The sequence below is a fragment of the Cervus elaphus genome, chromosome 1, assembly GCF_910594005.1.
Source record: "Cervus elaphus chromosome 1, mCerEla1.1, whole genome shotgun sequence".
In the NCBI taxonomy this organism is placed as follows: Eukaryota; Metazoa; Chordata; class Mammalia; order Artiodactyla; family Cervidae; genus Cervus; species Cervus elaphus.
The window spans coordinates 67,697,947-67,724,885 of NC_057815.1; the positions used below are offsets into that span (position 1 = coordinate 67,697,947).

Below are 26,939 nucleotides of genomic sequence, written 5' to 3' on the forward strand. Positions count from 1 at the left end.
TTTATTGTTTACTGCTGTGTCCCAGTGCCTAGGAAGTGGCTGGAAACAGACGAGGTACCTAATTAATATCCATTGACTAAATGTGTGACAGGGCAAGGATTATTTTATCAGTTTACGGGTGGAAAGACCACGGTCCCTAGAGAGGTGAGCTATTTTGCGGTGCGTCAGCCACGAAATGGCAGAGCCTAGATTCGACACTAGGGTTCTACAAGCAGCCGTTCCAGACCACGCCTGCGCTCCTCGTTCCTCACTTCCGTCAGTTCCTATTAGCTCCACCTACTTCAACCTGCGCCGTCTCCGAGACTAGTTTGACCCTCGAGCGGCCGCCGTAGCGCGTCGCCTTCGTTGCCGTGGGAAACGACCCGGGACCTGGGAGGGAGAAACGACGTTTCCCGCCGGCGGGAGCTGCGGTTGTGGCGGCTAGGGGAGCTCAGCTGCGGCGGGGCACAGCGCCGCGGCACCATGGCGGACCAGATTTATCTGGAAAATATAGACGAGTTCGTCACGGACCAGAACAAGATCGTGAGGAGCTAGGACTGGGGAATGCGGGCGTGCGACTGGGGTTTTGGGCCCAGTGAGGGCGGCAGGGGCCTTGATCCCTCTGCGTGTGGCTGCATGGGGCTGGTCCAGTGGAGACGGTCCCCATTCCTGGTGCCCCAGGCAGAGCGAGGACTCGCCGGGGAGGACTTCTGCCCCGCCGGCAGATCCAGGTTCCTCGGGTGGGCGTGCTGGGCTCTGCGCAGACCAAGGGCCACGGAGGTCGGGCGGGGAGGGAGGAGCCTTGATTGATGTTGTTTCTAAGCTGTTTTCACACGTTTCCTGCAAGGTGGTTGGTGTTTGAAGTCTCAAGTTTACAGTTGAGGAAATTGTGTTTTGACCGGGTTAAGTAACAAGTTGTTTAATCTGATCGTCAGTTGGTTTCGTTTTCCTAGAAGTTTGTTATTGATTCAGGCTTGACCTCCCTCACAGGGTTGAAGTAAAGATCAAGTTAGACGATGGATGTGAGAGCGTTTCTCAAATCGTGATGATTGAGGGCCTACTGTGAACTTTGGGTACACGTTATTGCGTGTACTTTTTTACAGTGACGCATAGAGGTCGGTGGAAGTAGCCTTAGAAAAGGTAGTTGAAGCAGAGAGGCCAAATAACTTGTGGTTAGTAAGGGATAATCCGTCTGCAGGAGACCTAGGTTTGATCCTTGGGTTGGGAAGATCTCCTGGGAGAAGGGAACAGCAACCCACTCCAGTAATTTTGCCTGGAGAATTCCCTGGACAGAGGAGCCTGCTGGGCTATATATATAGTCCATGGGGTCACAGAGAGTAGGACACGACTGAGTGACTAACACACACACAAGGGATAATCAATTTTCCAGTCTGTGTTCTGCTAGTGCTTTCCTCTACATCACACTGCCTTTGCCCAGCCTGTGCTCAGTCTTCTAGTTACTGGAAACTCAGCGTTTAGAATTGTAAGACTTTGAGGGGAGGGTGACAGGTTACAAGGAAGTGGCAAATGACAGTTCAAGGAAGGATGGGAGGAAGAGCAAAGCTTGATGCCAGTAATTCCCAGTCTAACCTCTGATAGAGTATTTATCCACTTCACTCATTCCCTGACCCCTGCACCATCTGTGCCCTTTAATATTTATGTGGCTGCAACTTTCTTCAGAAGTTTCTGAGTTGTATGCTCCAAAGTAACTTAAGTTTCTGAGTGAGTTTGAGGATAGTTTTTGGTGATGGCCCCATAAGAGGAGAGAAATGTGGAAAGAAGGACCAGTGTGAAACAGGGAGTGTAAGGAAATTGAGAGCTTTTTCTGTGTATATTCAACCTTTTTCGATTCTTGCATTAATCTGTGATTCAGACTTGTTTGTGAAATAAATGTCTGAGTCCTACCTGCCCAGATGGATGGTTCTTGGCAAAACTGGGGTGGCATTTAATGTAATTTATAAGGCGTAATTGCCTCAGAATCTTTAGGAGTCCTTTGGGCTGACCTGCGCTCTGCAGTCATCTAATAAAATTTTTTTAAAAACTCCTTCTTGCAGGTGACATACAAATGGCTGAGCTATACACTAGGAGTTCATGTTAATCAGGCCAAACAGTAAGTACAATTTATTACTAACTTTAATCAGATTGGAACTTTTTGTTTTGCTTGTTTGTTTTCTTTTACTTTGTTGTTAGCTTTACAGAGAGTCTCTTGATTAGAACTCCCCTCCCACCCCCCCCATCCCCCACCCAGGGAAATGGGAAAGTATAGTGTTTCTATTGCCTTTTACTGCTTTTGTCTATTAGTTAAGAGATGGGTGGATTTGTATACAAGTGTGTGGTGATATGTTTATTGGATTTATTTGTAGCCTTGCCTTCTGGTTAATCACTTTGTTATTTCAAAAAATTTATTAAATGGGCTAGCCAGTTCTGTTTACATCTCAGATTTCTATGTCTGTTATCTCAAACGTCTTCTTTGCATTTTCACATGTGCTTCTTAGGTCTCTGGGTGTTATTGAAATACTTCCATAATGAGGTCAACAGGTGTTTGACGCAGGCTGTATAACAGTATAAGACAGGGGAGAACACTTAAGAGAAACTAAAAAGGGAGGGTTTAGGATGACACCGAGTATTACCCTTCTTGAATTTTGCCCTATTACCTTCCTTACTGAAACTTGTAGTCCAACTTGGAACCAAAATGGAAAAGGCAGGCTTTTGGATTAACTTCAAAATTTCTTCACCTGCAAATGTCCAGTGGGTAGGAATTGGTGAATAGACTGAGAGCACATATATTGAGTTAAATACTCATTTCATTTGCTTTATTCCTGATGGTGGTCTGATTTTTCCCTATTCCTTGAATCATAGGAACATTCTGTGAGTCTTAGAAAAATCCTTGATCTCTAGAATGGGTTGATTTGGCTTGCTGTTTGACAGATACAGAAGTTTATTTTATGATAAATCGCAATTTTTTATTCTTAATGCCAGAGGCAGGGAGAAAAATTTCACATTCATGATAAACATTGCAACGAGGAATTCAGTCTTTATTTGTAATGGAAAGCCCCAGCCTCGTGTCCCTGTCTCGTGTACATACATGTGTCCACCTGCTCTCAGGTGCTTGCACTTAGGCCACACGAGAACACGCGCTTCAGGGGGCTCCTGGGCCAGTTCTCCTGCCTGGGGAACTGAGGTAAACTAGCTGAGAGGAGGGTCTGCCTTACATAAGGTATAGGTAGAAACTTGATTTCTAGATCCATGCCCCACTCCCCCACTCCAGTCCCAGCAGGTGTTTGAGGTTCGCGTCCCTCCTCAGCTCCTCAGCACAACAGTTAAGTATTTACAGAGCTTCTAGGAATTTTATTTATTTATTTTTGGCTGTGTTGGGTCCTCGTTGCTGGCGCGGGGGCTTTCTCTAGTTGCTGCAGGTGGGAGCTACTCTCTGGTTGCCGTGCACAGGCTTCTCACTGCTGTGGCTTCTCTTGTTGTGGAGCCAAGGCTCTAGAGCATGAGGGCTTCAGTAGCTGTGACATACAGGCTAAATTGCTCCATAGCATGTGGGATCTTCCCAAACCAGAGATCAAACCTGCATCCCCTGCATTGGCAGATGGATTCTTAATCGCTAGACCACCAAGGAAGTCCCCTAGTTTTGACTGAGATGTTTATACCTTCAAGATTTAAAACTCTTGGCTCAGGGCAAGGTTTATACTGATTTTGACTATTTGAGATTGCTCTGTCTAAGACTAGTCCAGGCCCAAACCTAGCAGGTTCAGGTAACTTTAGGACTGGATACCCATAAGAGTAATTGTTTTTTATGGTTATGAATGTTTAAATATAAAATGAGGTAACTATTACTACTAATATATAAGCCTATTGAGATTAAAGGTGCATATTGAGGACTGAAGATGAAATAAAGTTGCCTGGAATTTTACTGTAGCTACCCTTATTTCCTATAACTTTTATGGAGTTAATACACACATTCTAGCCCTTGCCTGTGTACCAACTTTATCCCATAGCACTTTCTACCTCGTTTATACTCTAGCCATATTTACCTTTCTGTTCCTTAGATATGCCAAGCCTGTTCTCACACAAGGAAATTTGTACCATTCTCTCTGCCTGGAATGCTCTTCTCACAGCTTTCCTCACTGTACACAGTTCAGCTCAAATTTCACACATTACTTCATGTAACAGCTCTTTCCTAATGCTCTACTCCTCTCTCTCTCTCTCTGTCTGTTAATTTTTTTAATAATTATTTTTAAAAGCTTTCTTTTAAAGCTTTTTATATATTTTTATATAAATAATGAAATATATGAAAAATATGAAATATATAAAAATATATGTTTATATATATTATATATATGAAATATATATTTCATATATCGTACAGTTCACCTATTTAGACTATACAACTCAGTGATTTTTAATATATTTACAGAGTTGTGCAGTCAGCACTATAGTTAATCTGAGAAGATATTCATCACCCCAGAAAAGAAACCCTGTATCCATTAGCAGTCCTTCATCATTCCTGCCCCCCAGCATCAGGCAACCACTAGTACACTTTCTCTCTATAGATTTGCCTAGGCCGGACATTTCATATAAATGGGATCATGTAATAAGCAATCTTGGGTGTCTGATTCCCTCCACTTAGCATATCTCCAAGGTTTGTCTATGTTAAAGCATGTGTCAGTACTTCATTCCTTTCTGTGGTTGAATAATATTCCATTATATGGTGTAAGTTCTCTAGGGCTGCCATAACAGAATACTACAAACAGGTGGCTTGAAACAACAGAAATTTATTGTCTCAGTTCTGGAGGCTTAAAGTCCAAAATTAAGATGTTGGCCAGGCTGTGTTCCTTCTGAAACTTGTACAGAAAAATCCTTTCTTGCTTCTTCCTAGCTTCTGGTGGTTTACTAGCAGTCTTTGGCATTCCCTGGTTTGTAGCTGTGTAACCCCACTGTCTGCCTTCCTAGTCACTTGGCATGCTTCCTGTGTGTCTGTCTCTTCACATAGCTATCTTATAAGGATACAGTCATAGATTAGGAGCCCACCCTACCCCAGTATGACCTGTCTTAACTAATTATGTCTGCAAAGGCCCTGTGTCCAAATCGTGTCATACTTTGAGGTACTTGTAGTTAGGACTTCAGCATATCTTTTTGGGGGGACACAGATCAACCCATAACATATGGATATACAACATTTTATTTGTCCATTCACCAACTGATGGACATTTGGGTAGTTTCCACATTTGGGGCTTTAGTGAATAATGCTACCGTGAATATTTGTGTACAAGTTTTTGTGTAGACATATGTTTTCGGTTCTCTTAATATACACCTAAGATTGGAATTTCTGGGTCATATGTAACATTTTGAGGAGCTGAGGTGATTAACTGTTTTTCAGAATGACTACACTGTTTTACAATCCCACCAACAAGGTATGAGGTTTTGCTTCCTCAACATTCTTTTCAACTCTTTCTACCATCTGTCTTTTAATTTTAGCCATCCTAGTGAGTATGAAGTTTTATCATTATGTTTTTGATTTGCATTTCTATAATGGCTAATGATATTGATCATGTTTTCCTGTGCTCATTGACCATTCGTGTATCTTCTTTGGAGAAATACATGTCCAGATCCTTTGCTCATTTTTTTCCATGGGTTTTTTTTTTTTTTTTTTTTGTCTTTACTATTATTGAATTGTAAGAGTGAGTTCTTTATGTATTCAAGTCTGGATTTGTTTATTTGACTGTGCTGGGTCTTAGTTGTAGTGTGAGGGATCCTTTTTGGTTGTGTCATGTGGGATGTTTTTAGTTGCAGCATGCGATCTCCTAGTCGCGGTATGCAAGCTCTTAGTTGCTGCGTATGAGATTGAACCCTGGCCTCCTGCACTGGGAGTGCTGAGTGTTAGACACTGGACCACCAGGGAAGCCCCTCTACATATTCTAGATACACTGTCCTGATCAGATAATGATTTCACCCATTCTGTGGGTTGTCTTTGCACTTTGTTGATGGTGTCCTGTGAAGCACAGAAGTTATTATTATTGAGAGTGTCTAATTTTTTTTTCTTCTGTTGCTTGTGCTTTTCATATTGTATCTAAGGAGGCTTAGTCTAATCCAAGTAAATCATGAAGATTTAATTCTGTGTTTTCTTCTGAGAGTTCTATAGTCTTAGCTCTTAAATCAGTAATTATCACTTTAACATTTCTACATACTTTGTTCTTATTATACTTCCTCACAGTAAGAGTACACTATAGTTTTCATATTAGATGTTGGTTCAAGGTAACTTATAAATGAAGCCCTAAAATGTGTATAGGCATACCTTATATTATTGTACTCCTCTTTATTGCATTTTGCAGATACTACATTTTTTTCTTTCTTTTCTTTCTTTTTTTTTTTTTTTTTTTTTTTTTTACAAATTGGAGGTTTGCAGTAACCCTGCATTGAGCAAGTCTGTGAGTGCCATTTTTGCAGTAGCGTTTGCCTATTTCTTGTCTCTGGGTCACATTTTGGTAATTCTCATTATGTTTCAAACCCTCAATCAGCAAGCAGATTATGACTTGCTATAGGCTCAGAGGATGGCTAGCATTTTTAGCAATAAATTAAAAAAAAATTAGTTACTTGGCCTCATCGGGTCTTAACTTGTGGCATACGGGCTTTTTTGTTGTGCTGCTCGGACTCTCCAGTCGTGATGCGCAGGCTTAGTTGCCCTGCAGCATGTGGAATCTTACTTACCTTACCAGGGATCGAACATGTGTCTCCTGCATTGCAAGACAGATTTTTAACCACTGTACCACCAGGGAAGTCCACAATAAATTATTTTTTAATTAAGGTGTATACATTGTTTTGTAGACATAATGGTGTTACATCCTTAATAGACTACAGTATAATGTAAACATAGCTGTTACATTCACTGGGAAACCAAAAATTTATTTGCTTTATTTTGATATTCACTTTATTGCAGTGGTCTGGAAGTGAACCTACAGTATCTCTGGGGTATACCTATAAATAATAACTATTTTTTCAGGCATCATTTTGCATATGGTGTAAGGAAAGGGCCCAACTTCATTCTTTTGATGTGGATATCCAGTGTTCTGGCATTTCATAATTCTTACTTCCAGCTGACATTTTCTCGCTTATTGTATGCCCTCCTCCCACTAGAATATAAACTCTGTGAAGGCAGGGAGCATGTTTATCAGATTCATCACTGTTCCAGTTACTGTTGCTTTGTGACAAATTGCCCCAGGTTTAGCAACTTGAAACAACCGTTTTATTATGTTCGTAGATTCTTCTCATTTAGAACTTGGGCATGGCGCAACGAGAATGGTTGTCTCTGTTCCATGATGTCTGGTGCCTCAGCTGAGAGGCGTCAGTGACTGAAGCCTGATCATGTGTAGGCATCTTTATTTTCATGTCTGGCAGTTGTTGCTGGCTGTCAGCTGGGACGTCAGCAGGGGTTGTTGACCAGTCGTTGTGTGTGACCTGTTTATATGGCCTGGGCTTCTTAAGAGCATGTTTTCAGGTAGTGAGGCTTCTTACCCAGCAATTCACAGCTCTAAAAACTCACGCTCCAGTGGAAGGCAGCAGTTGATTGCCTTTTCTTACTGGCCTCAGAAGTCAAGCAGTGTCCTGTCTGCTTCATTTTTTTGGTTACAATGAATCTCTAGCCTTCCCAGATTCAAGGGGCGAGGATGACTCCACCTGTCTATGGGAAGATGAAGAAGAGCATGCAGGATGGGAGATGTTGTGGCAGCCATCTTTGGAAAATACAGTCTGCCACAATCATTGTATCTTCACACCTGGCTCATAATACTGTTGTTCAGTCACTAAGTCATGTCCAACTCTTTGCATCTCCATGGATAGCAGCACACCAGGCTCCTCTGTCCTCCTCCATCTCCCAGAATTTGCTCAGATCATGTCTGTTGGGTCAGTGATGCTATCTAACCATCTCATCATCTGCCACACCCTTCTCCTTTTGCCTTCCATCTTTCCCAGCTCATAATAGGTGCCAGTGAATATTTGTTGAGTGAGTTCTGGGCACTATGGTAGATATTTTCACATATGTTTATCTCATGTAATCTTTATAACAATCCAATATAATGGGTGTTATCAATCTCTTTTAACACATGAGAAAACAGAGACTTAAAGTGTCCTGTCATCCTTTTTTCTCTTATCTGTAGTGAAAGCATTTAAATTATTGTTGGCACTGAGGGCAGTGACTGGGCATGGTTGTTACTGTTTGCCTGGATTCAATAAAGAAATATTTTTTCAGGTTTTACTACATTTTTAGCGTTATACTAGGCTCTGTTATAAAACAGCAAACTTGACAGACAAGGTCTTTCCCATCATTGACTTAAGATAATTTCAGGCTATAAAAATGCTGTGAAGGAATTAGATTAGGGAAGATAATAGAGACTATACACCTTATATATCTTAGGGAAAATTTTGGGTGGAATTGATCAGGAGGGATGAGGAGGTGTATAGTTAATCATGTGGGTAGGAAGTGCATCTTGTAGGAAGTCATATTTATTGTCATTCATGTTTAAGAATATTTTGCATGTTTTGTTGCTGAGATGTTTGACATAATCAAATTAGATGAACATGTTTTAGAGATTCAGAAGACATTTAGAAAATTTTAAAGAGTTTGTGCAGTGTTGACCATCTTGTTAATATAAAACAGAACTGGTTGATCTGGTGAGATGGGTGCACAGAGGACAATGACTGTAATAATGCAAGCAAGACTACGAGTTGTTTCACCAGCAAGCTGAGAGTATCTTGGTATAGTCCCTGCCTACCATTTCTTCTGCTAGTATGGTCCTAACTAGCATAATTAAACCAAAATGTTCATGACTCTGTGTCCCTCGTCTTTTCTAACACAACTGCTGCATGGAAGGAAATACTAAAGAGAACAGGAGAGAGGAATCAGCAAAAATGCTGATTTTTTTCCTCCTCAGGGTGTTTATAGTCTAGTGGGGATGGCAGATACATAAACAATTAGAATACAGTGTGCTAAGTGCTATAATAACAGATGTGGGATAGTTCCTGTTAGAACTTAGAAGGCAAGGCTGCCCTGCTCGCTTAGCGGTGTTAGGGAAGGCTTCACATAGGAGATAATAACTGAGCTGTTGTCTTGATGAGGAATTAGGTAGATGAGGTCTGAGAAGAACATTCTAGGCAGAAGGAAGGGCATACAAAAGAGCTAGGAGAACTGCAGAATGTTTCATAAGGCTGAAAATAGTGTAAGTATGGGAGAATGGTGAGAAATACAGGGGCCAGAAGAAGAAAAGTCTTACATGTCACTGATGGAACTGTGGCTCCTTAGGGGATAGGGCGCTACTGAAAACTTTTGAACAAAGAGTAATACTTCAGATAAGAATAACCAGCTACCTTTTCAACAGTAGTTAATGGCTAATGGGTATCTCAGATTTAACATGCCCCAAAACTTAATTCCTAATTATTCTCCACCCACCCCCCACCATCACCTCCTTCTGCTTTTCTCCATCTCAGTGAATGACAACTTCATTCTTTGAGTTGCTTAGTCCAGTCATCCTTGATTTCTCTTTCTCTCATACCTCACAATCAGTCCATCATCAAATCCTATTGTTTCTTCCTTTAAGATGTACCCAGAACTCATCCACTAATTAGTACCACCCTAGTCTGAGCCACCATCATCTCTAGCCTCAATTATTGCAGTAGCCTTGTAACTAGTCTTCTGCTTCCTTCCTTGCTCCTTAATAGTATATTCTCCACACAGCAGTCAGAAATCCTCCTAAAAGGTGAGATCATGTTATTTGTGCTCTAATCCTTCTAATAACTTCCTTCCTAATGGGCCACAAAGCCCTACATGTCTCGCACTTGGCTCTTCTTTCCTTCTTCCTTATTCAGCACACTCACCTTTTCTGTTCCTTGCCTCAGAACCTTCAGATTTGTTGTTTTTTCTGCCTAGAACATTCTTTGCTGAGATACCCACATTGGTGGGCTCTGTTCATGAGGCCTTCCTTAATCTTATATGAATAGCAAAACTTCTTAGACACTCTATTCTTCTAGTCTTTTTTTCTCCCCATAGATTTACTACCATCTGACTTCTTATTTGTTTATTATTTGTCTCTCTTTTCTGCAGTACAAATTCTAAATGGTTAAGAACTCTGACTGCTTTGTTCACTATTCTATCCCCAAGGCATAGAGCATGAGGTAGCCACCCAGTTAAGTTTTGTTGACAGATGACTTGATTTGCATTTCTAAAACTTCACCTTGGCAGCCTTGTGAATAGTGAGTGGGAAGGGGGTGTGAGGAAGACATTGACCCTTGGAATTGAAATAGTCCAGTCAAGAGATTTGGAGGGCAGGGAGTCAAGAATTACTTGGGAGGTAAAACTGACAAGATTTGGCACATCACCAGACTGGGAGAAGTGAGCGATAATGACTCCCAGATTTTTGGCTTGGATGGTTTGAGCAGATGATGTTGTTGTTGGGAATAAATGAAGCCAGGAGGGTGAATGAAGTGGGTCAAAGAGAGTATGTTGTAAGGTGACCAGTCATCCTTGGTGTGCCCAAGGCTGTTGGTTTTAGCACTAAAATCCATGTGAGGAAATACCTCAGATCCAGGCAAACCCAGATGATTGGTCACTCTAATGCAGAGTGAAAAGGTAGCTGAAGACAACCCCAGCAGTACAGAAGGGGAGGAGGAAGTCAAGTCTGCGGGAAGTAGAGCGGAGCCAGTTCAAGAGTGGCAGGAGATGAGTGAGGCATTGGATCAAGGAAGCTAAGAGAGTTGTCCACAGTATAGGTTGAGTTTTCCTTGGAACTTTTGTTTCTAGCCATCCTTGGCAGAAGTATGACATGTTATAGAGGCTTGGTAAAAGTTTCTTGAAATAAACAACACAAATGATGTCTCTTTCCTTGATGTTAAACTGTAAGTTATTGAGGGGAGTCAGCTTCTGATGCTAATCAGATCGCAAGGATAAAAAAGGATTTAGGGAATGTTACTAAAAGCAACATTATTTCTATATTGAATATTTGGCAGTCTTAGTTTACTCACACTGCCCAGTATTTGTTAACCTGTTACTTTGTGGTTTTGAAACAACATTGATTCTGAATCATCCTAAAATTGGAATTTCAGAGCCGGACCATTGTGATCATCTGTAAGATGGTTCTTAAATGTTTTGGAGTAATCCTTCTGCAAATCTGTTGAAAACCTTGAACCATCTCCACCTTCTCCCCGCCTCCTTCCCTTGCAAAACACACATTTTGCTTACAATATTGAGGGGTGAAGGGTTATGGATCCCAGGGTAAAAGAACTGCCAATCTCATACAGCCCTCTGTAATTATACCTCAGGATATAAAGAGGCCTAGAAAAACTATTTTATCCGGGGTCACATGTCTAGATAGTAACTGAACGTATTCTTGATTGATTATTCTAGCCATTACATGCCTTCTTTTAATGCAGGCTCAGTCTCACTTGACCGATTATTAGATTTATTTCAGTTGTTTGTTCACTGTGCTGGCTGTATACAAGTTGACCCCACCCTCTATGTTCCATTCATCTTTTTAAAATTTTTTGTCCATGAACAGAGCAAAAATATTCTGTATAATGTTTGATGGACTATCAGATTTACTATACCTAACTTTTAAGTCATGAATTAAGAATTGGTGAGATAAACTTTTACTAATGACTTACTTGTGCATTTTGTTTGTAACAGGATGCTCTATGATTACGTTGAAAGGAAGCGAAAGGAAAATTCGGGAGCCCAACTGCATGTCACCTATTTGGTGTCTGGCAGTCTCATTCAGAATGGACATTCTGTAAGTTCTCAGAATCTTATAATGAGTTTAAATGTGTTTGAGCTGTTAATAGTGTTATGTAACATAACACAGAGCAAAAACAACAAGATCCCAGTATTATGGAAATTTTAGAAAGCTACTTGAAGACAGTGATTATTTTGAATTTTTAGACTAAACCTAAAACTCTTGGGAAGTTTGGGTAATATCAATACAGAGACTACTATCATCATTGTACAATTTCCCTAGGCAATAAGACATTCCAGACTGCTTCTGTTCCACTTTCTTCCTTTTGAAGCTATACTGGGGACAATGGTGGTTAATTTCCAGCCTGTTCAGATGTCAAGCCACACAGGTGTTCCGCAAGTACAATTTTTTTTTAAGTGAACTTGATTTTAATTTGAGCTTTCACCCCAGAAGCTCTGCTGAAATAACTCCATTCCTTCTCCTGTACCGGACTGATTCTTGGGAACTTAATTTCCTTCTTTCTCGCTTCCTTCCCAAACTGAGGAATACCTCTTCAGTTCTCACTTCCTAAACCTCACCTGAAGACTCTTTTGATCCCATACCACCAGCCCTAGAGAATTAGCCCAAGGATCAAGATCCTCAGAGAATCACTGATGCATGTTTTCCTCTTCTCTTTTGACTTTCCCTGTGACTCGTAAGTTCAGAAGCCAGATTTATCAAAATACTTAATGGATTTGTCTTGTGTCAATAGAGTCTTAAGAGTGTGAGATTCTAGACTGGGATGGCAATTTTAGTAATTTATAAGGAGAAACAGAACTATGATCAATGCAAAGAAATAGAGGAAAACAATAGAATGGGGAAGACTAGAGATCTCTTCAAGAAAATTAGAAATACCAAGGAACATTTCATGCGAAGATGGGCTCAATAAAGGACAGAAATGGTATGTATGGACCTGACAGAGCAGAAGATATTAAGAAGAGGTGGCAAGAATACACAGAAGAACTATACAAAAAAGATCTTAACGCCCCAGTTAATCACGATGGTGTGATCACTCACCTAGAGCCAGACATCCTGGAATGTGAAGTCAAGTGGGCCTTAGGAAGTATTACTACAAACAAAGCGAGTGGAGGTGATGGAATCCCAGTTGAGCTATTTCAAATCCTAAAAGAAGATGCTGTGAAAGTGCTGCACTCAATATGCTAGCAAATTTGGAAAACTCAGCAGTGGCCACAGGACTGGAAAAGGTCAGTTTTCATTCCAATCCCTAAGAAAGGCAATCCCAAAGAATGCTTAAGCTACCACACAATTGCACTCATCTCACATGCTAGTAAAGTAATGCTCAAAATTCTCCAAGCCAGGCTTCAGCAATACGTGAACCATGAACTTCCAGATGTTCAAGCTGGCTTTAGAAAAGGCAGAGGAACCAGAGATCCAATTACCAACATCCACTGTATTATCAAAAAAGCAAGAGAGTTCCAGAAAAACATCTATTTCTGCTTTATTGACTATGCCAAAGCCTTTGACTGTGTGGATCACAATAAATTGTGGAAAATTCTGAAAGAGATGGGAATACCAGACCACCTGACCTGCCTCTTGAGAAACCTGTATGCAGGTCAGGAAGCAACAGTTAGAACTGGACATGGAACAACAGACTGGTTCCAAATAGGAAAAGGAGGACGTCAAGGCTGTATATTGTCACCCTGCTTTTTAACTTATATGCAGAGTACATCATGAGAAATGCTGGGCTGGAGGAAGCACAAGCTGGAATCAAGATTGCCAGGAGAAATATCAATAACCTCAGATATGCAGATGACACCACCCTAATGGCAGAAAGTGAAGAAGAACTAAAGAGCCTCTTGATGAAAGTGAAAGAAGAGAGTGAAAAAGTTAGCTTAAAGCTCAACATTCAGAAAACTAAGATCATGGCATCTGGTCCCATCACTTCATGGGAAATAGATGGGGAGACAATGGAAACAGTGACAGACTTTATTTTTGGAGGCTCCAAAATCACTGCAGATGGTGACTGCAGCCGTGTAATTAAAAGATGCTTACTCCTTGGAAGGAAAGTTATGACCAACCTCGATAGCATATTAAAAAGCAGAAACATTACTTTGCCAACAAAGGTCTGTCTGGTCAAGGCTGTGGTTTTTCCAGTGGTCATGTGTGGATGTGAGAGTTGGACTATAAAGAAAGCTGAGTGCCGAAGAAAAGCTGAGTGCTTTTGAACTGTGGTGTTGGAGAAGACTCTTGAGAGTCCCTTGGACTGCAAGGAGATCCAACCAGTCCATCCTAAAGGAAATCAGTCCTGGGTGTTCATTGGAAGGACTGATGTTGAAGCTGAAACTCTAATACTTTGGCCACCTAATGTGAAGAGCTGACTCATTTGAAAAGACCCTGATGATGGGAAAAATTGAGGGCAGGAGGAAAAGGGAACGACAGAGGATGAGATGGTTGGATGGTATCACTGACTCAGTGGACATGGGTTTGGGTAGGCTCTGGGGGTTGGTGATGGACAGAGAGGCCTGGCGTGCTGCAGCTCATGGGGTCGCAAAGAGTTGGACATGATTGAGCGACTGAACTGAACTGAAGGGCTATCAGATACTTATATTCTATGACTAGCATATTCTTTCCTTGTTGGTAAACTGTTTGGCAAGCCAGATGTTAATTAGATATTTGCAAGTGTAGATGAAATCAGATGTCATTATATATCAGAAACAAGATTAAGCAGACCTGATTCAAAGATGCGTAGGTTTTCTGTGGCTTTTTAAACAGGTAAGTAATTTTTATTTTTCCAGTGATGATTATTATTGTAAAAATTGCTTAATAATACATAGAAAGTAGAAATCTCCTTCTAATCTCATCCTGCAGAGTCTGCCAAAGGATTATTTGAATGTTTCAAGGAAATGATTGGTTGATTCTTTTTGTGATGTTAGAGGTTGTTGGCCTGATCCATTTTTAATTAGGTTCCCCATTAGCTTTTCATATAATGATTTTAGCTGAGATTGATTTTTATCATTACCTTGATCATTATTTTTCTAGGAGTTACAAAATGGTGATGTTCTAATTCTGTCATTCCTTCTGGATTTACTGGCTGGAATGTTTCTATAAAGAAGAACTGTCTCTCACCAACTAGCCATATTTTCCCCAATTTTTTTTTTCTTTTGATGAACAGCTCAAGGGGCCTGCCCCAAGCCAGGCTCTGGGTTTATGGATGCTGAACTTACTCATGTGTTGCCCTTAACAGGAACCCACTGAATCAGAGCTCTACTCTCGTTTACATTGTTTTAGCACTGGCATTTCCACTGTGTTGTTTTTATGCATTTCTAATATCCTCTAAGGCATCCTTTAGAGATACTAAACTGTCTCAGCTGCCATGTTTTCTCCGGAGGGTACCAATTATTGTTTATAGGGCTCCTGTTACATAGGTTTGAGTGATTAGTTCCTAATGCTCTTTTTCTCATAAGCTCTGCAGTTTTTATTGTACATTTTTGCAGCACATGACGTTTTTAATAATGCTTGTTTTTTTTAAGAGAAAATGCATTATGAAGACATACCAATATTCTCAGTACAAATTTACAATTACATTTTTAAAAAACTTACTCAAAAAAAAAAAAAAAAACTTACTCAATTTTATATTACTCTTTTCTTATGTTGTAAACTTTGGTTGTCCTAACATTAAAATGAATATGTATTTGCTTTAGCCAGATACATGAGATTTAGAAAAGCAAAACCGATAATTTTACTAACAATATGATGACTAAAGGCAGTTTAAGGTTTGTAAGTGATCCCAAGCACTACTCTGGCAGTTATAGTAATATTTCTCATTCCTCATTACAGCCACATGATCCTACATTGATGGATATATCTTAGTTTATTCAGCTCCTTTATTGATATGGCAGTTATAGAAATATTTCTCATTCCTCATTATAGCCACATGATCCTACATTGATGGATATACCTTAGTTTATTCATCAGTCCCTTATTGATAGTTGAGTTATTTACAATCTGATTATTACATATAGTGCCACAGTAAATAGCTCAATGTGTATGTGTTTTGTATGTTTTTGCCAGAGTGTTTTAGGATTATGTTCCTAGAGGTAAGGCTATATATGAACTTTGCTGAATATTGCCAAATACTCTCCATTTTCCATTCCTACCAGCAATGTATGAGAGCATCTGTTCCTACACAGCACATGTCCTGTTCAGAATCATCTTCATTTCTCTTTTATGAACTGTGTCTTCATACTTCTTGCTTATTTTCTAAAGGATTGTTAGTCTTTGTTTTCTCTATTTTAGAAGCTATATGTTAGCCCTTTGTGATGTAAGTTGTAGATATTTTTCCCACTTGACCATTTGTCTTTTTACTTAAAATTGTTGGTTTTTTGTTATCCAAAAATGATTTGTTAGTTTTTATGGATTATTTCAGTTACTTCTGGGTTTTAAATTGCAGTCAAGAAACTTTTCTTTATTCTCAGGTTATATTAGTTTGTAGAAGAATTCACCCATATTTTCTTCTTGTGCATATATGGTTTAATTCTTTACTTTTAGATCTCTGATCCAATTTAGAATTTATTTTTTTGTATGGTATGAGACAGATCCAGTTTTTAACTGGTTCCATATGATTATACAGTAATTCTCATTATGTTACTTACTGAAAATTCCTCTTTTCCTTGCAATAGGCAAAGTGCAAGTTTGAGGTGCTGTATTTTTTTAATTTGGGTTTTGGGGGGTTTTTTGTTTTTGTTATTGATATTGATATATATATATATATATATACTCTCTCACTTTCCTTAACCTGATTGAGAAATTTTAAAGAAAGCAAGTTAAAAATGAGTCTGGAACATATATTTTCAGAGGAACCTAATGTTTCTAATTTTACATCCCAGTGCAGTTGAATTATTGGTAAGGAACCTTTAAAACTGCAAGTTGCACTATTAATACTTTAAATACTAATGAAGTGTTATTTCCTTACAGTGCCACAAGGTTGCAGTAGTGAGAGAAGATAAATTGGAAGGTAAGTATTTTAGCGATTTAGCAAGTTTTTCCTCTTAGGGCATCAGTGTCATTAACATTGCATATATATTTAGCTGTTTTACTGGAGACCCATATATTCTTTTATTAGTAGTTTCTGAAACATGTTAAAATATGATACTTCACTAACTTCCCATTTTTAAGGCCAATAGCTGCTAACATTTATAAAGCACTTTTATCACAGAATTTCAAAACTTGTGATAGATAGGTAAAACACTTACGAATATCATATGGAACACCTCATTAACTATAAAAAAACAATGATCTCTAAATATTGTGTTGTATTCCATAGCAATATTTTTAGGAAGAAAATTAAAGAATGATTTTATAAAGTCAGAAAGGCATAGTATAACTTGAAGTTAAATTTGTCTACCCATTTCAAGACTGTTAATGCTACTGTTCTATTTTTTTAATACCCAAGTCAAAGGAATTTTGAAATATCCACATGATCTTGGATGTCTCAAGACAAAACCCACTGTCATACTTTGTATATAAAGATGCCTACCACTGGAGTGTTTTCTTATACATTAACTGAATTATTCAAGATAGTGAAGATGTCCAATATTTTCTTTATGAATTCCCACAGTGGTAGATTTATTCATTCAATAGATACATAGTAAGTATCTACTTTATGTCAAGCTCTTTGCTAGGCACTAGGGACTTGGAACAAGTGAGGCATGGTCCCTTCTTTCATGGAACCTATAATTTGTTCTTGTGATTTTCCTCTGAAGACTTATTTGATTAGTAGTAGTATTGTTATATAGAGTTTCTTTTTATAAACTAAAATTGAAGACTTCTCGGGTAGAAATTACTTATTGCTCAGTTGGTATGTATATATGCTAGAGTATAATTCTACCCTGACTGAAAAAAAAAACAAAACACATCATAGTATCATCAGTTATTCCTTAATATTTACTGAGTGTCCACTGGATGAGTGATACCCTCACAGTACTGTACTGAGAACTGACTCACCATCACCTACCTATCATAATGTCCTTGTCACAGACAGAAGAGTTGATACTATACTGTATATGTGACTGTTTGGCCTTTAAGAGCTTTTTTGGACCACCACCGATTACAAATGGTGTTAATGCAGAAGGGTTTCTTGTTAAAATCCCCACATGCTATGAAGTTTGTGTATTAACAGACTGCTTTTCCTGTTGACTTGTAGCAGTGAAGTCCAAGCTAGCGGTGACTGCCAGCGTACATGTGTACAGCATCCAGAAAGCCATGCTAAAGGACAGTGGGCCTCTGTTCAATACCGACTATGACATCCTTAAAAGCAACTTGCAGAACTGCAGCAAGTGAGCTCCTTAATGTTCCTTGTGGGCTTCTTTACGAATTGATTTTGTAAGATGTTTACACAGTGGCTGCCTCTTAAGAGTAAACGCCAAGTCTAGTAAAACCTCATTTATCTTGCAGTAAGACACATGCCTGGTTTTATTAGTACATCATAAGGTGAAAAATAGCCACAACCCATATTGAAAACCCCAGTAGACTCCCCATAAATCTACTTCTCATGTATTTATCCTGTCACTGCCACCAGAAATGTTGTTTGTCGTGCCCCCTCATTACTCCTTTACCCGAGTCTCTGCTTGTCTAATTTCTATCCACCCTTCAAGAACCAATTGCCATGTTGTCCTTCAAAAAACTATTCCTAATTTGACATCCCTCTACCTTCCATCCAAAATCAGTTGATCTTCCACAGCCAGTATCAGATCTTATTCATCTTTTGTATCCTTCACAGAAGGGAAGGAGGTGGACTATAATGTACGTGGTTCTGGAAATTAGTGGTCATGGGCTGGAGTTTTGACTTCATTGCTAATGGCCCAGTGGCTTTGGACAAGTTACTTAAACTCTTTTGGGCTTTCGTTTCCTCATTTTAAAATTGGATATAATTGGATATAATAATGCCTACTTTGTGAGGTGGTATGGAGGGTTCGGAGCAGATTCTCAGACATATATTGAACACCTACTACTTTGACATGCACTAAGCAAGATAATTTGACTTAATTCAGCAAAGATCTGATGAGTACGTGTGACATGCCACATACTGTAGAGTGATTGTAGCCTGGTACCTGCTTATGGAACCGATGGTCTTAATGGGAGGCAGTTATGGTATAGTGTGACCGTGCTACAATAGGAATGAGAGTGTAGGAGGATGTTGAGGGGCCACTTGTCCCCGCCTTTTTTGTTGGGGAGTCAAGACAGAGATGGCTTGTAGAAGGATATGGCATCTAAGTTGAGGCTTAAAGGCCTAGTAGAAGTAGCCAGTCAGAGGGAAGTGGGAGAGGAAAGACAGGGCCGAGAGGAAACATGATGCTTATGCAGAACCACTGTAGTTTTCTATACATGAAAACTAGAGTGAGGGGCAGGAAATAATGATACAAGGAGTCAGACTCTATGCTTTGACTACTAGGATAAGTTTAGGCTTTATTGCACAGGGGAGCCACTGAAGATTTTGAAACAGATGATTGAGATGATCAGAATTGTATTACAGAAAAATCACTCTGGCTGTGATGGTGAAAGTGGATCTGACAGAAATAATCTGCACACAAGGCCATTATGAAGGAGAAATGTTGCAGTGATTCAGGGTAGAAATGATAGTATCTGAAGTATAGAGTTGGTATTGGGAGTGGAGAGGTACATGGGTTAAAGAGTCATACCATCAAAACCTGGATGGTATGGTAGTGGTTAGAGACCAAGAGAGTGTGTTATGGTGGAGATGGCGGGGGTCGGTTCATGACATTAAGGATGATGGCCATGTTTCTGGTTTGAATTGCTGGATGGGTGATGATACCATCACTAAGAATGGGAATATATGAGGAGGAGTAAGCTTTGGGAGAAGGGAAAAGTGATGAATTGGGTTTGGATATGTTGAGTTTGAGTACCGGATGGGGAGTCCAAGTGGAGATGTCCAGTGCAGTAGATACGGGGGTCTAGAGCTAAGGAGAGAAATAGGAGGTAAAGATAGACATTTTGGAATCAGAGAAAATAGGTAATTAATTGGGCTACAGCAGTAGATACAGTCATGCAGAGAGAATATATAGGATGAAAGAAGAACAGAAAGTTAAACTCCAGCCACAGTTAGTATCTCTGTAACCTTGGGCAAATTATTTAACCTTTCTGCTTCATTTTCCTGAAATGAAACTAATAATAGTATCAACCTCAGGGTTGTAGGGGCTTCCCTGGTGGCTCAGACAGGAAATAATCTACCTGCAATGCAGGAGACCTGGGTTTGATCCCTGGGTTGGGAAGATCCCCTGGAGAAAGAAATGGCAACCCTCTCCAGTATTCTTGCCTGGGAAATTCATGGACAGAGGAGCCTGGTGGGCTACAGTCCTGGGGTCAAAAAGAGTCAGACAGGACTGAGTGACTAACAGGGTTGTAAAGGATTAAGTGAATAAATACATGTAAAGCACTTAGAACAGTGCTTAGCACACAGTAAGCGCTATTTAAGTAATAGCTATTTTTTAAGCGGTCTTGCCTTGAGAATCCCAGGGGGAGCCTGGTGGGCTGCTGTCTGTGGGGTCGCACAGAGTCGGACACGACTGAAAGCGACTTAGGAGCAGCAGCAGCAGCAAGGGGTGGACAGAAAAAGAGGGACCTAAGTGGGAACAGCCAGAGATAAGAGGAAAGTCACAAGTGTATGGAGTTCTAAAAACTTAAGAAGACAGTTTCAAGAAGGAGGGACTAGCTAATAGTATCAGACCTTGTTGAGGAGGGGGATGTAATAGGAACTGAAAAGTGATGGCCTCAGTAAGAGCAGTTTCAGTGGTGCAGCCAGATTCTGGTCACCTGGGTAGATGGGGATATAAGGAAGCGAGAGAGCAAATAGGGACAACTTTCTAGGAAATTTGATGGTAAAACAGGAAAAAGAGAGGTAACCTGCTACAGAGGAATTGAGACTTGGGGGTGGGGGAAATGTATCCATTTTTAAAATTGAGAATGCCTTGAACTTGTATTATTAGTAAAGAGCCATAAAAAGAGGAAGTGGTTGAAGATACTGGCAGAGATGGATTAACTGATACAGTTGGGTCTATATCCAGGTAGATATAGAATTGCCAAAAATAATTTCTGTAAGTTCCATGAGAATAGGGATTGTCTATTTTGTTAACCACTGTATACCTAAAACGGTGCCTGGTAACTATTAAATAAGTAATTGTTGAGTGAATTAATGGTAGACATTGACTCTTTTTTTTCTTCTGCTTAAAACCTTGAATGTAATAGGCATACAAATATTTATTAGATAAATATATACAATTATACTGCTAAAGAGTAATTTATGTCTGGTGTCTTTTAGAGAAGGATTATAAGAAAACATAAACACCCTGATATGTTTATGTAATCTGTTAGATTTCAAAAATAATCTGTATTAAAATCTAGTTTTGGCATGTCAAGCTCTAAAAATCAATTCTATTGTATCTAGCAAGTAAGGAAACTAGTATAAAAAGTGACACAAAAGTCCCAAATCAAATTTGCATAGAGACCACTAAAATAAACATGGCAAGTAGAAATGTGATAGTAGGAAGCACTTCAGTGAACCTTTACTTAAATACTTAAAATATCCTCAGTAGAAATGTGAAGAAAATAAGTAAATAAATAAAAAAGAAATGTGAAGAATTTATTTCCAATAAAGAAGTTTGTATCTGGTCCTGAGAATTATGGGTCAACTGAGATCTGACTCATTGTTTCATGTGTTTTAAAAAGTGCTATGACAGGAAGAAAGTTGAAATTTTAGATTGAGCAGATTCTTCTCTCTTCAGACATGTTCCCAGTCTAACTTGGTCTCTTCCTCATTGCCAGTTCCTGGTCCTGACCCTAAGGTGTGGAAATGTAGACCAAATGGAGAAAGAGTTGTCTTGGGGCCAACTTTAGACGCTGACAATGAAATAAAACATTGCTCTATTTCCTTGTACATGGAAGCATTGCAGGGCCAGAGAGGAAGAATGGTGGGTGAAAGGAAATGATTTCCGTCTGTTCTTAAGTCTGATGCACAAAATATTTGTGTTAATATGAGGTTTTTCTATGTAGACGGTAATAAATCAGTGGAAGGTTTTTGGAGCTGTGAACTCTTGCTTGGGGCTGTTCAGCCTAAAGTTACTTCAGAAATTAAATGATTTTATCCAGGTTTTTTCCCTTAGGCCAGTTAATCTCAAAGTTGTGCCTGGTTGATTTCTAAGGTAATTGCTATCATCACGTTGTTTCTTAACCTCCATCTTCTCCCATCCCAAGTTGAGATGATACGCTAAAGAAGGGAGAGAAGCCAGAGGACTCACTTCCAGTGTCTTAAATAATCTCTCTTTGAATCTGTATTTGTATGTGCCAGGTCTTGTCCTAGGTACCTGAAATACAAAAGATGAATAATACACTTACCTTCAAGGAGCTCTTACCTATCCTCAAGAAGCAAAAGACTGAGGGAAATAAAATGTTGTTCTTTGCCAGGAAATGTTGGAAAACTTTGCTTTAAGTACAACTATTTGAGAAGGATGGATCAGTTACCCATTTACAACATAAAACACTTTATTATGGATTTTTGTGAAACAGGCACATCTACGATGATTACAGAGGAAGAGATGAATGTTCCCTTTAATATGGCATGCAAATTGTGCCAAATTTTTCACTTGGCTATTATCATACTTCTCTGGTGCTGTTAGTTGAGATTAGTATAAATTACTAACAAATGACTATAAAGGACCACAGATTATAGGAGCTAGTGGCTCTGTTCCCAGTTTATTCCGTGTTCTAAAGCATGATCCATTCTGGTCAGGAGAGTTGCCAGGAAATTTGTTAATATTTAAAGCTTTAATTTTGATTCAGTCAATATTTATGGTATATCTAGCCCTGTAAGGTGGAGGTCTTTAAGAGATAACCATTTGGTTTACCAAAGTTGGTGAAATTACTAATATTTTCTTATTATTTGGTATATTCTTACTATTTTGAATTAGGATGCTTTTTTCAAAAAAGCAAAAATACCCATAGTTTGGTAGAAGATACCTATTTTCAGTCTTAGTGGTTTTTTTTGTTTTTTTTTTTCAGTCTTAGTTTTATTACCAACAAGATGTATAATCTAGGACTTCACTCTCCTCTCTGCAGTACTTGTCGCACAAACTCATTTCTAAAATCCATTTTACCTCCAACTAATAAAAAAATTAAAAAAAAAAAAAAAAATCCATTTTAGTTCTAAAATTTCCTAATTTTATAGTAATATGGTTAGAAAGTATTGTGTAGAAGAAGCAAGAGTTTGAAAATAAGGTTTGATATTGACAATTAATTTAATGTAACATTTCTCAGGTTTAGTGCCATCCAGTGTGCAGCTGCAGTCCCTAGAGCCCCTGCTGAATCCTCATCTTCTGAAGCGTTTGAGCAGTCAGATCTTCCGGTATCACCTGAGACACAAGCCAGTAATGAGTTGACCACCAATGGTCATGGCCCACCTATCCCCAAACAGAGTTCCCAGCAGCCCAAAGGAATCATGGGCATGTTTGCTTCTAAAGCTGCTTCTAAAGCCCAAGATGCCAATAAGGAAACCAAAACAGAGGCTAAAGAAGTAACAAATGTAAGTCTTCTATAAAAAATGTGCTTTTACAGTTCAGAATGGGTAACTAGAAAAGCATTTAATAATTCCGGTGGTTGTAGTTTAATTATATAAGGTTCTGATATTCAGTTCTAGTTTTTTCTACCTTGGTGTAAATCATTTAATTCTTGGGCCGATAGTTTGATCTTTGTTTAAATCCTCATTTTGCGTTCTGTGAGGGAGAGATCATCTTGTTCAGTACTTTGGATGTCATATTGCTGTTAAGTGGTGGAACCAGAATTCAGTTCCACTTATGATGATTACAAATGTAATGTTCTGGGGGTTTTTCCCTGTTTTGTACCATACTGCCTCTGGTCTAATTCTGTCAAAGTAAGTAGTTTTTAAATATAATAAAAAAAATGTTTAGACACATTCATGGATAATAATTTTATAAAAACTATGAGAAACTAAGCTTTGGAGATGAATACCAAACACTGTATGGTCTGGCTTTATTCTTATACCTAGTATCTGTACACATTTTGGCATGATAATATAGAGACTCTATGATCACGACAGTGTGTTCTACTATTGACATTTTGGACTGTTTCTTGAAGAACAGCCTAAACACAGAAAAAAAAAAATCATGTGTGTTTTCTTTTGCTTTGCTTTCAGGCATCTTCGGTAGGCCCCAAGGCAGCAGGGAAAGGGAATGTCATAAGCAATTTTTTTGGAAAAGCTGCTATGAGTAAGCATGTTCTTACGTTCCTTTGACTAATATGTGAATGTTAATATAATAACCTTTTATCTGAGATGAAGACCACCTGTCCAGTTTTTACCCGTCTAACACACTACTATGTGGTTTTCCTACATCCTGACATAAATTTGCAGTCTACAAACCTATGTATTGATGAACATAACCAACTGGAACAGTGGATTTTACGGGTGAGCTGGGTTTGGTTGAGATCTCCTGAAGGATAGTTTACTTATTTCTGATTTTACTTCCTGACTTGGAAAGAGAATTAAATATTTGTTTCATAGGGTTCTTGAAAATGAGTGATTAAAGTAAAAGGGAAGTTGCTTGGTTAAACAGTGCAGTGTTAATATCTTGGATGCTTTGTCAGTTTGCCTGGTATGATCATTTTTACCTCTGTTTTCCAAGGGGCTACAAAAACAAATTTTTTGCCTTTCTTATTTTTGCAGATTACTTACAGTAATGAACTAGACCTCGGTTTGAATTAGGAGGGCCCAGGTAGTAATGGCCATTTATAAATATTTACATTTTGAGAAAGCAAATCTCCTTTATTTAAAAATATATATTTGGATGAGACTTCTTTCAAATAAAAAGAACCAATAATCACATATTTCCGTACTTCTCATATCAAATACACATCCCCTGAGGGTATGTGGCCAGAATACCAGGAAGAATGCAGGAGTTGCAGGGTAATTATGGCACACTTCTTGGAGCATAATGCTTTACAAAGATTTTGTGGGAAGCATTTTTGTTACATGCCTATGCAAGCAAAATTAGTCAGAAATCTGCTTTTCTGTGATGGTCATAATGGTAGTTAGGGGATAGATTGGGGTGATAATTTTTTTATTTTCCATAAAAGCCATCAGAAAACATTTTATATTCTGAAAAAAATGATGAAAATTTGCTACTTTTAGGTTACTGGGAAAGCATGATTGTATTATTTCAGGCCCAAAGCACAAGGCCAGTGCAGGAGATACAAGAGATGTGGGTTTGATCCTGGGTCAGGAAGATTCCTTGGAGGAGGAAATGGAAACCCATTCCATTATTCTTGCCTGGAAAATCCCATGGACAGAGGTGCATGGCAGGCTACAGTCCATGGGGTTGCACAGAGTCAGACATGACTGAGCACATGTACACACAGTACATGAGGAGGGCTCTCTCCTTCTGTGAAAACATATCATGCTAAGGTCTATCATCTTATGAATGCATAAACAATATGTGATAGATGTATGTTTTTCAGCCATAAAAAGCAATGAAGTACTGATACATGCTACAAAATAGATGAACCTTGAAAATGGCAAAATAAAAGAAGCTGAACACAAAAGGCCGCATGTTATATGATTCCATTTATACAAAAGGTTCAGAATAGGCAAACCTATAGAGACAGAAAGTCTATTAGTGGTTGTTAAGGGATGGTTTGTGGAGTACAGGATTTCTTTTAGAGGTGATGAAATGTTCTAAAATTGGATAGTGGTGTTGGAATTAAGAAGCACTGAATTGTACAGTTTATAAGGGTAAATTTCATGATATATGAATTCTGTCTCGGTAACAAACACCTTAATGTTTTATATATTTTTAAAAATTGCAGCATTGGTGACAAATTAGAAAGTCGTCATCTGTTATCTTTCTTTGCTTAAAAAGGTGTTTCATATTTTTTTGAGTATAAAAAGGAGATGCTTTTCTGCTGTCATAATTCATAAGCTGCGTACTCTTGGGAAACATCTTTAATCCCTCTGACTCTTAATTTCCTCATCTAACAAATGAGAATGTTGGTACTTCATAAATTTGTATTCATTTTTTTTCTTAAGACCTACTTTTACTATCATTTGGCCTGGGGGCTATGATATAATGAGGGATTAGCAGGAGGCAGAAATGAAAACAGTTTCAACTCGAGTGGTAGTTGGAAACGAGAAATGTTCTCTTGACTAGACCATGAGCTCTGTTAGGACGAGGACTGTTTTTCATCCCTTTAGCCCATGTTCCTAATATATTACCTGGCACTTAGTAAACTGTCAAAGGAATGATAAATTAATATTGCACGACGGGGTTATATATCATCTGCTATACTTTATTTATAGATAAACTTAAAGTCAATTTGGACTCAGAACAAGAAGTGAAAGAAGAAAAAAAAGTGGAGCAACCTCCACTGTCTGTCACAGAACCAAAGCTGGCAGCCCCTGTGGGCCTGAAGAAATCTAGCAAAAAAGCAGAGCCTGTTAAGATGCAACAGAAAGAAAAAAAGAGGTAGGAAAATTTTGTTGCTTGTGAGGGAAGAGTGTCTCTGCTGGGGGTGAAAAGGTCTGTTTGGGCATATTGACAGGCAGGCAGTTTTCAGTTGAGTACTAAATCCTACTTAATGCCTTAGGGATACAGCTGTATAACCAAAATGAAGAGAGACGCTTCATAGCTTATCTAGTGAAGCAGAACTTGAATCAACCAGTTCGGGTGATGTAGAGCCCAAAGCCAGTTTTTTGGGGCTCCATTGATCTAAATTGATTGTCTTTTCCCCTTTACTTCATTTTATATTCGTGGACATGGCACAAGTGTGCCTGAGTATATATATGTCTCTGTGTCTGTTTTTCACCTTAGATTGCCAAATGAGGGGTTACTGTTTCCAGTGAAATTTAAGAGAAAAAGTTCTTTGTTTTCTTTTTATATCAATGAGTTTATTTTTCAAGTGGTAAAATGTAATTAGAAAAGAAAATAAAAAGCACACAAGCTGTTAAAAATGAATCCAGGAATTTGAGACACTACCTCATAGTTGGTAGGAACTAGTCTGTTGAAAGAAATTCTAAAGGACACTGTCAGCACTGATAGGCCCAGAAATACTTGACTTTGGTGGCAAGGTTATGGCTACTCTATTAGAAAACATAAACAAAATGCTGAAGTTGCAGAGGGTCAGAGCTCTGTCCAGCGAGCCTCACCTCCTCAGAACGTG

At 38.9% G+C, this 26,939-nt stretch overlaps 1 protein-coding gene across 2 annotated transcripts in view; it reads left to right on the top strand.

The window, feature by feature from the left end:
* The first annotated feature begins 337 nt into the window (after positions 1-337).
* Positions 338-26,939, top strand: part of POLD3 (DNA polymerase delta 3, accessory subunit) — a 44,687-nt gene continuing 18,085 nt past the window's right edge. Inside the window, exons 1-8 of one of the 2 annotated variants that reach the window (XM_043907024.1) lie at positions 338-522; positions 2,034-2,089; positions 11,657-11,759; positions 16,677-16,716; positions 17,905-18,037; positions 23,028-23,292; positions 23,923-23,995; positions 26,080-26,245. In XM_043907024.1, coding sequence (XP_043762959.1) covers positions 463-522; positions 2,034-2,089; positions 11,657-11,759; positions 16,677-16,716; positions 17,905-18,037; positions 23,028-23,292; positions 23,923-23,995; positions 26,080-26,245 — 896 coding nt within the window. In that variant the 5' untranslated portion in view covers positions 338-462. Of the gene's footprint in view, positions 523-548; positions 711-2,033; positions 2,090-11,656; positions 11,760-16,676; positions 16,717-17,904; positions 18,038-23,027; positions 23,293-23,922; positions 23,996-26,079; positions 26,246-26,939 lie in introns of those variants that run through there. The other variant, XM_043907035.1, reaches the window with a different exon arrangement.